Source organism: Chiloscyllium plagiosum, chromosome 21 (genome assembly GCF_004010195.1).
Source record: "Chiloscyllium plagiosum isolate BGI_BamShark_2017 chromosome 21, ASM401019v2, whole genome shotgun sequence".
Classification (NCBI taxonomy): Eukaryota; Metazoa; Chordata; class Chondrichthyes; order Orectolobiformes; family Hemiscylliidae; genus Chiloscyllium; species Chiloscyllium plagiosum.
In genome coordinates, this window is record NC_057730.1 from 8,391,568 (window position 1) to 8,405,397 (window position 13,830).

At 42.2% G+C, this 13,830-nt stretch overlaps 1 protein-coding gene across 1 annotated transcript in view; it reads right to left on the bottom strand.

Moving 5' to 3' along the window:
• Positions 1–5,143: 5,143 nt before the first annotated feature.
• The window catches only part of LOC122560511 (cytochrome P450 2K6-like), a 20,363-nt gene continuing 11,676 nt past the window's right edge, over positions 5,144–13,830 (bottom strand). The window contains exons 5-9 of the mRNA XM_043711179.1: positions 12,944–13,117; positions 12,090–12,231; positions 11,743–11,930; positions 10,951–11,092; positions 5,144–5,407 (exon numbers count right to left, since the gene is read on the bottom strand). Of these exons, the coding sequence (XP_043567114.1) occupies positions 5,229–5,407; positions 10,951–11,092; positions 11,743–11,930; positions 12,090–12,231; positions 12,944–13,117 (825 nt within the window). The 3' untranslated portion in view covers positions 5,144–5,228. The remainder of the gene's footprint in view (positions 5,408–10,950; positions 11,093–11,742; positions 11,931–12,089; positions 12,232–12,943; positions 13,118–13,830) is intronic.

Consider the following 13,830-nt stretch of genomic DNA (forward strand, 5'->3'; position numbering starts at 1 on the left):
GCGGAAAGGGGTGGGCAGGGAAATATATTTCTGGTGGTGGGGTCTGTTTGGAGGTGGCGGAAATGTCGGCGGATGATTTGGTTTATGCGAAGGTTGGTAGGGTGGAAGGTGAGCACCAGGGCCGTTCTGTCCTTGTTACGGTTGGAGGGGTGAGGTCTGAAGGCGGAGGTGCGGGATGTGGATGAGATGCGTTGGAGGGCAGCTTTAACCACATGGGAAGGGAAATTGCGGTCTCTAAAGAAGGAGGCCATCTGGTGTGTTCTGTGGTGGAACTGGTCCTCCTGGGAGCAGATACGACGGAGGCGGAGGAATTGGGAATACAGGATGGCATTTTTGCAAGAGGTAGGGTGGGAAGAGGTGTAATCCAGGTAGCTGTGGGAGTTGGTGGAGCCTGGGTGATTGTGGATGTGTTGCCAATCAAGGAGACTGCTTTCTCTCGGGTGGTATCAAGCTTCTTGAGTGTTATTGGAGCTACACGCATCCAGACAAGTAGAGAGTATTACTTCTCACTTCTACCTTCTGCTTTGTAGATCGTGGACAGGCTTTGTGGAGTCAGGAGGTGAGTTAATTCTCGCAGTATTCCCAGCCCCTGACCTGCTCTTGTAGCCACCGTAATTATGTGGTAAGTCCAGATGAATTTCTGCTCAATGGTAATCCCCTTGGTGTTGATGATAACACCATTCCCTTACTGGAGATTGTCATGGCCTAGCATTTGTGTGGCGCAAATGTAACTTACCGCTTGTAAGCTCAAGCCTGGATATTATCCAGATCTTGCTGCATTTGAACATGGGCTGCTTCAGTATCTGAGGAGTCACAAATGGTGCTGAACATGCAGTAATCAGCAGAGAACATAGCCTCCCTACAGTTTGGCAACAGGCCATTCAGCCCATCAAGTCCATGCCAACCCTCCAAATAGAATCCCACCCAGACCAAACCTCTATCTTATAACTCTGCATTCCCCATGGTTAATCCACCAAACCTACACATCCCTAAACACAATGGGCAATTCAGCCTGGCCAATATACTTCACCTGCAAATTTTTTGACTATGGGAGGAAGCATCCGGAGAAAACCCATACAAACATGGGAAAAATGTGCAAGTTCCACACACAGTTGCCTCAGGGTGGAATCAAATCTGGGTGCCTGGTGCAGTGAGGCAGCAATACTCCACTGAGCCACCGTGACACCCCAAATCATTGATAAATATTCCCACTCCTGACTTTTTGGTGGAGGGAAGGTCACAGATGAAGAAGTTGAAGATTGGTTGCCGGAGGACACTACCTTGAGGAACTCCTACAATAAAGACATCTCGGAGATGCTGACCAGACTACTCCAGCCCCTTGCCATTATAATAACCCACAAATCTTTCAACACACTGAAAGAGCTCTTGATTATCCAAAGACATATAGGTTAGGTGAATTAGCCATGCTAAACTGCACATAACATTAGTCAGGGGTAAATATTGGGTAGGGCAATTGGTCTTGGTGAGTTAATCTTTGGTGGGTCAGTGTGGACTTGTTGGATCGATGGTCCTGTTTCCATACTGTAGAGAATCTAATCTAAACTAATCTCATCCTGCCAAAATGTTCTGGAACTGAGATGACTGAACTTCAACAATTACAACCACCTTCATTTCTGCCAGATTTGATACCAACCAATGAAGAGTTTGCCTCTGATACCCATTGATTCCAGTTTTGCTCAGGCTCCTTGATGTCACACCGATTGAAATTTGGCCTTGATATCATGGACTGTCACTCTCACCTCACCTCACCTCTGGAATACAGCTGTTTTGTCCATGTTTGGACCAAGGCTGTAATGAGGTCTGGAGCTGAGTGGCCCTGATGGAACCCAAACTGGGCTTCACTGAGCAGGTTATTGCTGAGCTGGTTGATGACAATGATGATGACACCTTCCATCATTTTACTGATAATCGACAGGACATAACTGGACAATTTACCACATTGTCGGGTAGATGCCAACATTGTAACGGTTATGGAACAGTTAATCTGGAGTCATAGAGGTATACAGCAAGGAAACAGGCCCTTCAACCCAACTTGCCCATCCCACCCAGTTTCATAATTTGAACTCGTCCCATTTGCCAGTTTTTGGTCCATATCCCTCCATACCTATCCCATCCGTGTACCTGTCTAAATGTTTCTTAAATGATGAAATTGTACTCACTTCCATCATTACCCCTGGCAGGCTGTTCTATACATTCTCCATCATCTGTGTGAAAGAATTGCCCCTCTGGACTCTTCTGTATCCCTCCCCTCTCACCTTAAACCTTTGCCCTCTATTTTTAGATTCCCCTACCATGGGTAAAAGCTGATGGCTATCTACCTTCTCTACAGCTGCAACAAAATAGCACGGATCCTATACTCAGTGCACTGACTGGTGACTGCAAGCAAGCTGAAAGCATTCTTCACCAACCTGTCTGTGACTCCATTTTCAAGAAGCCCCTCAGATCCATTTGTTCAATAACACTCCCCAGGGCTCAAGCATTGACTGTGTCAGTCCTGTCCTGGTTTGCCTTACCAAAATTAACTAAATTCAACACCATCTGCCATTGCTCAGCCCATTGGCCCAGTTAATCAGGATCTCACTGCATTCCCAGATAACTGACTTCACTGTCTACTATACCATCAATCTTGGTGTCATCGATAAACATACTAACCATATCTCCTAAACTCTCAACTTATATTGAAGGGAGTCAGAAACATGGTGACATTACAGTCATTTGGGAAACAGTACTGAACAAACTGAAACTCTGAGCTAACAAGTCCCTGGACCTTGGTAGGCTTAACTTTAAGGTCTTAAAAGAGGTGGCTAATGAGGTAGCAGATGCATTAATGTTCATTTTTCAAAGTTCCCTAGATTCTGGAAAGGTTCCATTAGGCTGGAAAAGATTAAATAAAACTCTTCAATTGAAGAAGAGAGGGAGGCTGGGAACAAGAAACTAGAGGCCAGTTAGCTGGAGGTCTGCCCTTCAGAAAACGTCAGAATTTGAGCACTGAGGAGATAATAGCTGAGCATGAAGGAAAGATAAAGATTACAAGGGTCAGCGTGGATTAGTGAAAGAGAAATCATGCTTAACCAATTTATTGAAGTTCCTTAAGGGAGCATCATGTACTGTGGATAAGTTGGAGCCTGGAGACATGTTGTACTTGGATTTCCAGAAGATGTTGACAGGAAGCCACATAAAGGTTCAGAGTAGGAGCTCATGATGCAGGAGGTAACAGAGGACATGCATGACCAGAGGATGGGCTGGCTGACAGCAAACAGAGAGCAAACAGTTTTTTTCCTGTCCAGCAGGATGTGATGAGTGGAGACTGACAGAATTCTCTGCTGGACCTCTGTTTTTAACAATTTATATCAATGATTTATATAAGAGGAACATGCTAGCTACATTTGCGGATGATAGGAAGATAGGTAAGAACATATCCTGAAAATGACATAGAGAGCTTGCTACTTGGGAATTACAGTCAGATATAAATAATTTGAATGAGTAGCCCAAAAATCTGGCAGAAAGAGTACAGTATGACAAACTGTGAAGGCATTTTAAACCTCACACCAGTCAATCTCTGATAGCATCACTTGTCTCTGAAATAGCAGGATTCTGCTGATTCTTTTAAAATTGCTATGAATTCCTTGTTGCCAGTTTTCTTCCATTGTTAGATTTCAAGAAGGATGAGGGAACTGCTGAGTTTGAAACTACAAGAGATTTTATTAAGCAAGTCTGTATTGCATTCCTCCAAACTGGCTGGTAAAAAAAATCTGCTTCCAATGGCATCAGGATCATCAATTTAATTAACAAAATGTCCAAGGCAATCTAAGAAAAAAATTACACAGCAAGTTGTTAAGACTTGGATTTTGCTGCCTTACTCAGAACTTCCAAAAGTATAAATATCCAATTGGGAAGAATTCCCTGGGCTAATCATGGAAAGAGTATGGAAAGCTACATCAAAGAGTCAGAAAAAAGCACAATAAGCCTCTTTCCATACATTATTATTATGATTTAAATGTGTCCCAAAGACAAAACTGAAAAGCAGACTAAAATATATATACTTATAGAACATAGAGAGTACAGCATGGAACAGACCCTTCAACCCATGATGTTGTGTTGAACATAACACCAACTTGAACTAATCCCTTCTGCCTGCCAATGGTCCAGAGCCCTGGAGGGATATATTTATTCATGTGCTTATCTAAAATTCCTTTAAACACTCCTATCGTATCTGCCTTCAGCACTAACCCTGGCAGCATGTTTCAGGCACCTACCACTCTCTGTGTTAAAAACTTGCCCCTTCCATCTCTTTTGAACTTTGCCCCTTTTACCTGAGCTACAAATCTGATAAAAACTTGCTCACATGATTTTTCTTTGAGAAGTTACTATTTATGTAAAGAAAAGATAATGGGGGAATAAAAGGCTGACAGTGAAGAATGATCAAACTGTGTAAGAAAGAGGCTGTTCAATAATTGGCTGGGCAGGACACAGGATGGTCAACTGATGGAAGTGACATTAGGCAGAGACTTGAGGTTAAATAATTAAACCTCCAGTAATATGTCCAGAGTTGACAACCTTCATGTTTACTTACAGGGTAATTTATTGACTGTACAAATGTCTGCTCACCTTTATGCATTAAACAAATAGGCATATTGGTGGGGTAGGTGGTTCATTTCATCGGGAGGTGCCATTTAAGAATGATTGATGGTAAATGCTCGGTGTAATGTGTTTATAAAAGTCAATGAAATTATTTAATGAATTTTCACTCAAACTTGGGAATGATACAATAGATTTCATAGCCTCCTATTACTTAATGTCAAACACCCAGCTCTTTAACATAAATTACTGCATAGGTTAGGGTGAGAGGGATATTTTACACAATATATTCTTTGGACAATTCTTCAGGGAATCTGACAAATTGTGAAAAATAACTCAAGATTAAGGATTTGATGTCATTTATGTGATGAAAATTGGGGCATAAATCACTGGGCAACTTCAGGAAATTCACAGTCATGTTTCTTAATTCACCGATCCTTCTAACTCCTTTGTGTTTTGTGACAGAGCTAGTTTGTACAGTGAACATCACATTGTTAAAGTAAATATAATGATGATGACTCAGCCCAATTTGAAAGGCACCGTGTGAAGAAACAAGGGAACACTTTTATTCAGATGATTAAATGTTTGTGCAAATGAAAATCAAGTAAATGATGAATGAGGTGGCTTCATCAGCGACGCTCAGCGCACACAGTTTGGTACTTTGGGAACGAAGTAAAACCCACTCCAGACTTGAGTTCCAGTTCACTGACATTCAGTGGGACTTGAAACTTAAATTTTTGTATCAGTGTAGTAAAGAAGAGGAACAGCTCCATTTTAGCCAGGGTCTCACCAGCACAAATCCTTCGACCTGCAAAAACACATTTGCAAAAAAATGTGAAAGCGATTGTAATGAGGTCTGGAGCTGGGTGGCCCTGACGGAACCGAAACTGGGCATCATTGACCAGGCTATTGCTGAGCTGGTGCTGCTTAATGACAATGTTGATGACACCTTCCATCACTTTACTGATAATCGACAGTGGACTGATGGAGTGGTAATTAGCCAAGTTGGATTTGTCCTGCTCAGGACATAACTGGGCAATTTATCGCATTGTCGGGTAGATGTGAACATTGTAACGGTTATGGAACAGTTATTACGGAGTCATAGGAATGGTTGGTGCAGATTCCGGGATTTAGATGTTTCAGTAAGAACAGAGATCATGGTAAAAGGGGGGGGGGGGGGGGGGGGCGAGGGTGGCATTGTTAATCAAGGGCAGTATTACAGCAGCTGAGAGAGAACATTTGAGGACACATCCACTGAGGTAGTTTGGGCTGAGGTTAGAAACAGGAAAGGAGAGGTCACATTGTTAGGAGTTTTCTAAAGGCCTCCAAATTGTTTCAGGATGTAGGGGAAAGCATTCTCGATAGGAGCAAGAATAACAGGGTAGTTGTTATGGGGGCTTTAACTTTCCCAATATTGACTGGAAATACTATAATTCAAGTAGTTTAGATGAGTCAGTATTTGTTCAATGTGTGCAGGAGGGTTTTCTGACACAGTATGTAGACAAACCAACAAGGGGCGATGCCATATTGAATTTGGTACTGGAGAATGAAACGGGCTAGACGTTAGATTTGGAGGTATGTGAGCACTTTGGCAATACTGAGCATAATTTGGTTACGTTTACAATAGCAATGGGCAGGAACAGGTATATACTACAAAGAAAGAGGTATAACTGGGGGGAAAAGGCAATTATGATGTGATTAGGCAAGATCCGGTTAGGGTGAAAGGAAAGGCTGGTGGGTATAGGGAATGCTGGATGACTAAAGAAATTGAGGGTTTGATTAAGGAAAAAAAGGAAGCATATGTCAGGTATAGATAGGATAGATCAATTGAATCTTTAGAAGAGTATCAAGGCAGTACGATTTTACTTAAGAGAGAAGTCAGGAGGGTAAAAAGGGGGCATAAGATAGCTTTGGCAAATAGAGTTAAGGAGAATCCAAAGGATTTCACAAATACATTAATGACAAAAGGGCAACTAGGGAGAGAAGAAGGCCCATCAAAAATCAGCAAAGCGACATTTGTGTGGAGCTGCAGGAGATGGGGGAGACATCAGCATTTAATGTGGAAAAGGACATGGAAGATATAAAATGGAGGGAAATACATAGTGACATTTTGAAAAATGTCCATATTACAGAGAAGGAAGTGCTGGATGTCTTGAAATGCATTAAAGTGGATAAATCCCCAGGACCTGATCAGGTGTGCCCTAGACCTCCGTGGGCCTCTTACTGAGATATTTGTATCATCGATAGTCACATGTGAGGTGCCGGAAGGCTGGAGGTTGGCTAATGGGGTGCCACTGTTTAAGAAGGGTGGTATGAACAACCAGGGAACTATAGACCAGTGAACCTGACGTCGGTGGTAGGGAAGTTGTTGGAGGGAATCCTGAGGGACAGGCTGTACATGTATTTGCAAAGGCAAGGACTGAACAGGGATGGTCAACATGGCTTTGCGCATGGGAAATCATGTGTCACAAACTTGATTGAGTTTTTTGAAGACGTATCAAAGAGGATTGATGAGGACAGAGTGGTAGACATGATCTATATGGACTTCAGTAAGGCATTCGATAAGGTTTCCCATGGGAGACTGGTTAGCAAGGTTGGATCTCATGGAATACAGGGAGAACTAGCTATTTGGATACAGAACCGGCTCAAAGGTAGAAGACAGAGGGTAGTGGTGGAGGGTTGATTTTCAGACTGGAGGTCTATGACCAGTAGAGTGCCACAAGGATCGGTGCTGAGTCCTCTACTTTTCATCATTTATATAAATGTGAGCATAAGAGGTACAGTTGGTAAGTTTGCAGATGACACCAAAATTGGAGGTGCAGTGGTCATCGAAGAAGGTTACCTCAGATTACAACAGGATCTTGATCAGATGGGCCAATGGGCCAAGGGGTGGCAGATGGAGTTTAATTTAGATAAATGTGAGGTGCTGCATTTTGGGAAAGCAAATCTTAGCAGGACTTGTACACTTAACGTTAAGGTCTTGGGGAGTGTTGCTGAACAAAGAGACCTTGAAGCACAGGTTAATTGTTTCTTGAAAGTGGAGTCGCAGGTTGATAGGATAGTGAAGGCGGCGTTTGGTATGCTTTTCTTTATTGGTCAGAGTATTGAGTACAGGAGTTGGGAAGTCATGTTGCGGCTGTACAGGACATTGGTTAGGCCACTAGCAGAATACTGCATGCAGTTCTGGTCTCCTTCCTATCGGAAAGATGTTGTGAAACTTGAAAGGGTTCAGAAAAGATTTACAAGGATGTTGCCAGGGTTGGAGGATTTGAGCTATAGGGAGAGGTTGAACAGGTTGGGGCTGTTTTCCCTGGAGCGTCAGAGGCTGAGGGGTAACCTTGTAGAGGATTACAAAATCATGAGGAGCATGGATAGGATAAATAGACAAAGTCTCTTCCCTGGGGTAGGGGGAGTCCAAAACTAGAGGGCATAGATTTAGGGTGAACGGGGAAAGATATAGAAAAGACCTAAGTGGCAACTTTTTCACGCAAAGGGTGGTACGTGTTTGGAATGAGCTGCCAGAGGAAGTGGTGGAGGCTGGTACAATTGTAACATTTAAAGGGCATCTGGATGGATATATGAATAGGAAGGGTTTGGAGGGATATGGGCCGGGTGCTCGCAGGTGGGACGAGATTGGGTTGTGATATTAGGTCAGTGTGGCCAAGTTGAACTGAAGGGTCTGTTTCCATGCCGTACATCTCTATGACTCTAAGTTGAAGCTCTTGTCAAAAATAAGGCAGCGGCTTATGTGAGGATGAGGCATGAAATCTCAGATAGGGGGCTTGAGTGTTATAGGTTAGCCAGAAAAGATCTAAAGAGCTGGCTAAAAAGAGCCAGGAAGGGACATGAAAAGTTGTTGGTGGATCAGATCAAGGCAAACCCAAAGGCCTTCTATAAGTACATCCAGAATAAAAGAATAACAAGCATAAGATTAGAGCTAATCAAGGATAGGAGTGGAAAGTGGTCTGTGGAATCTGAGGACATGGGGAAACGCTTGATGAATACTTTTTGTCAGTATTCACATTGGAAATGGGCAATGTTAGTCAGAATGTGGAGATCCAGGCTACAAGATTAGTTGGGATTGAGGTTGACAAAGAGGAGGTTTCAGCAATTTTGGAAGATCTGAAAATAGATAAGACCCCTGGGACGGATGGGATTTATCCTCGGATTCTCGGGGAAACTAGGGAGGGGAATGCAGAGCATTTGGCTTCAATCTTTATGTCATCATTGTCAACAGCAATAGTGCCAGAAGACTGGAGGATAGCAAATGATGTTCCTTTGTAATAGGAGGGGAGTTGGAACAACCTTGGTAATTATAGGCCAGTGAGCCTTACTTCGGTTGTGGGTAAAGTGTTGGAAAAAGGTTAGAAGAGAAGGATTTATCGTCTGTAAGGAATAATTTGATTCGGGATAGTCACAGTTTTGTGAAGGACAGGTTGTGTCTCACTAACCTTACTGAGTTCTTCAAGAAGGTGCCAAAGCAGGGTGGATGAAGGTAAAGAGGTTGCTGTGGTGCATATAGACCTCAGTAAGGCATTTGATAAGGTTCCATGCAGTAGGCTATTACATAAATACTGTGTTTCAGGATTGAAGGTGATTTAACAGTTTGGATCAGAAATTGGTTATCTGAAACAAGACAGAGGGTGGCGGTTGATGGGAAATATTCATCCTGCAGCTCAGTTACCAGTGTTGTGCTACAAGGATCTGTTTAGGGGACACTGCTGTTTGTCAATTTTATAAATGATCTGGATGTGGGCGTAGAAGGATGGGTTAGTAAATTTGCAGATGACACTAAAATAGACAGAGTTGTGGATAGTGCCGAAGGATGCTATAGATTACAGAGGGACGTGAATAAGATACAGAGCTGGGCTGATAAGTGGCAAATGGAACTTAATGCAGAAATGTTTGAAGTAGTTCACTTAAAAAGAAATAACAGGAATGCAGAGTACTGGGGTAATGGTAACATTCTTGGCAGCGTAGATGAACAGAGAGATCTTGGTGTCCAGGTGCACAAATCCCTGAAAGTTGCCGCCCAGGTTGATAGGTATGTTAAGAAGGCATATGTTAAGAAGGTGAGTTGGCGTTTATTGGTAGGGGGATGGATTTTCAGAGCCATGAGGTCCTGCTTCAGCTATACAAGACACTGGTAAGGCCGCACCTGGAGTATTATGGGATAACACGAGGGGACATAGCTTTAAATTGAGGGGTGGTAGATTTAGGACAGATATTAAGAGTAGTTTCTTTACTCAGAGTAGTAGGGGCATGGAATGGTCTGTCTGCCACAATAGTAGACTCACCAACGTTAAGGGCATTTGGATTAGATTAGATTTAAATGGGCATACATATGGATAATAATGGAATGGTGCAGATTAGATGGATAGCAGATTATTTTCAAAGGTTGGTGCAACATTGAGGGCCAAAGGGGCTGTGATGCGCTGTAACGGTCTGTGTTATATGAGTAGCACAAATCTTGAAGGTTGGAAGTTGAAGCATCACTCTAGAACCTGAGGCAGGAAATCGAGGCTGATGCTCTCACTGTGGGATTAAGCAAGAGCTGCATTGTCATAGGGACGGGTTTTCAGTGGATGCGTTAAATTGCAGCCATATCTGCCATTGTGTATTGGTCACTGAGATTGCCAACATTTCAACAATGATCATAATTCTAGAATAATGACGACAGGCATTTTAAAATGCCCTACTGTTGGGAAAGATACAGCTTTAATCAAGAATGCTTATTCATTTCTGATGTGTCAGCAATTAATCTGCACCTTTGTGATGATAAATAACTTTTTGCAGTCTTAGGGAAAAGACACATAACCCCAGATTCCCATTACTGATGGCTACTCAATCCTCCAGTAAAAATCTATGTGCACAGATATTGCATTGGACTCTGCTTGGACATTAGCACCCCCACCAATGCCTTTCTCCCCAGCACAGAATCATAGAATCCCTACAGTGCGTGGTAGCAGGCCATTCAGTCCATCAAGTCCACAGCACTGAAGAGCATCCCACTGTACCCATACCCCTACCTTATCCCTGTAATTCTGCATTTCCCATGGCTAACCCATCTAACCTGCACATCCCTGGACACTATGGGCAATTTAGCATGGTCAATCCACCTAACCTGCACACCTTTAGATTGTGGGGGGAAACCAGGCACCCGGAGGAAACCCACTCTCATATGAGGAGGGTCACTGATGCTGGGAGGCAGCAGTGCTAACCACTGAGCCATTGTGCTGCCCTAGCAGGACTGAAATGCCCTCGCTGATGCATCTCCGAGATCTTATTAGCCCCAGCCAGGGATGGATTATTTCACTCACATATCACTAAAAAGTTAGTCAGTGATGTTACCTGCAGAGAAAGGTATGAAGGCATCTCTCTTCACAAACTTGCCCTCAGCATTCAGAAAGTGAGATGGGTTGAACTCATTTGGTTTTTCCCATTGGGTTTTATCATACAGCACAGAGGACAGCAATGGGATTACATGGGTTCCCTAAAAATATTAAAATATCATTTCTGTATTATGTCATTATTATAAAAATGCAAAGGCATGGTTCAAAACAATTGCACAGTTGCTCATTGATAAATGTATTTGAAATTTAGAAATAGCATTTACAATCTAACTGTGGTCCCCTGAGCATCCTGATTTGAACTGCGCTAGGACTGATGGCTGTGCCTGCAGTGGCCTGGGTCCTAAACTCTGGGATCCCCTCTCTATTTCTTTCTCCTCTTTTAACAAGTTCTTAAAACCTGCCTTTCGACTAAGCTTTTGGCTGCATGTCTACGTCTATCATTTTATGGCTTTTGGTGTTAATTATTCTTCGATAACTCTGAAGATTCTTGGGTTGATTTACTACATTAGGAGGGGCTCTGCAAATACAAAGTTGTGATCAAACCGTATTTTTCAATTTTGTTCTCCACTCCACTCTTTTTTTTGTCCATTATCTGTATATATTAAAACATTAATAAAATACACAAATGCAGTCAGACATTGCCATATTATTCTAAATAGAATGACAAACATAAGATTGAATCATTCACATTCTAATGATGCATACTGCAACCAGTTTTCAATGTTCCCTTTCTTGCTCCCTATTGTCTGTCTATCAGGCCCTGAATGCAGCCAGCCTTTCCTGAGGTTACCTTTGGAATGAAGTATCCTCTGAAGTTTACGTCCACTGTTGTTTCATGTGTTATGCCCAGTGGTACAATATCTCCAAACCTTTGGATTTCATGGATCACTGCATCAGTGTACGGCATATCTTTCCGATCTTCAACTCTGGGATGTCGTTCCGATCCAATAACTCTGATAATTTCCTCATGAACCTTTCCTGCAATCCGAGCACATTTTAAAGTCATTGGAAGCACTTAATTGAAAATATTTTTGAACAACATCAAAATCTCAATCACAGTAAACAGAGAATATGAGACACTGAAAACCATCCAACAAGGTCAGCTGCAGAGTGGAATTAATCAAGAGTGGTCCTTACTCTGGATTTCTGGATATTTCATCATCAGAAGCATTCCCCAACGAAGTGTGGTTGAGGTGGTCTCCATCCCTGCAGCAAACAGGTTAGTTGTCGAAGTCAGTAAGTTGTCTTCATGGAAGTATGAATTAGGGTTGTCCGATTCCTGAAAGCAAGATTGACAATGCAATAGCTCAGAATTGAATTGAGACCTGTACTGTAAGTCCTATGATGCATACTTAATCTGACACATTGATTATTGGGTATTGCAGCTCAAAATAGGGGCCAGGAAAACAAGGCTTCTGTATGTTTACTCCAGCATAGTACTGAGGGAGGCCAAACTGTCAGAGGTGCAGTCTTTCAGATAAGATGTTATTCTGAGGTGCTATCTCCTCTCAGGTCAATGTATCACAAAGAAATATATTCTATTGTGCTTTTCAAGATCTTAAAATGACCCAAAGCACCTTAAAGTCAATAACAAGTGCTTTTTGTAGTGCAGCCAACAGTATATTGTAGGAAGTGCATGAGCAAGTTTAGTAGAGCAAATTCCCGCAAAGAGCCATGAGGTTCTGACCACATTTTATTGATCTTGGACAAATCTAGATCAGAAAGTGACTCCACTTCAAATCTACTTCATCAGCTGTAACATGCTTTGGGGCATCCTGGGGGTTATGAAAGACAGTGTAAATGCCAATTTTTCGAAAAAGAACAACATTTTTCACACTCTTTACCTCGAATCATATACATTTGCATCAAAAAAGAGTCTATTCAGACTATCAGGCCAATGCTGAACTGAACAAATGTGACTTTTTTTTCTGAAATATGTAAGTTTAACTTTGGGAAGGTGGCAAAACTCTGAAAAACAAAGGGGTGTTTACCTTCTGTTGTCTGATCATGAACACATCAATAAAACTCCTCAGGTCATTGCCATCTAGTTTCTGGCGATTTTCTTTGAAGAAGCCTTTGAGGAAATTCATAGTCTGTTCTGTATTGGTAAACACTTTATTGTGTCTTCCTGGAAGAAATCTCAGGAGTGGAAATGCATTGTACAGCTACAGAATCAAAATAACTGCATGTTATTAAGGTAGATATTGAAATGAACTAATGACCTGCTCACATTGAAGTAATCGTAATTTCAAAATAAGTGATAGACAAATCTTTTAAACATTATGAATCTTCGATAAATACAGTGGTTTTTGAACATTTTGGATAATTATAACTTTTTACAGTCTTTATCATCATACAATGCCTGAAACAGTTGTGCAAACAAATTCAATATTTTTCAAAAGGGAATTGAGTCATAGAGATGTACAGCATGGAAACAGACCCTTCGATCCAACCCGTCCATGCCAACCAGATATCCCAACCCAATCTAGTCCCACCTGCCAGAACCCGGCCCATATTTCTCCAAACCCTTCATATTCATGTACCCATCCAAATGCCTCTTAATGTTGCAATTGTACCAGCCTCCACCACCCTCTGCGTGAAAACGTTGCCTCTTAGGTCTCTTTTATATCTTTCCCCTCTCACCCTAAACCTAGTTCTGGACTCCCTGGCCCCAGGGAAAAGACTTTGCCTATTTATCCTAGACATGCCCCTCATAATTTTATAAACCTCTATAAGGTCACCCCTCAGCCTCTGACGTTCCAGGGAAAATAGCCCCAGCTGTTCAGCCTCTCCCTGTAGCTCAGATCCTCCAACCCTGGCAACATCCTTGTAAATCTTTTCTGAACCCTTTCATGTTTCATAACATCTTTCCGATAGG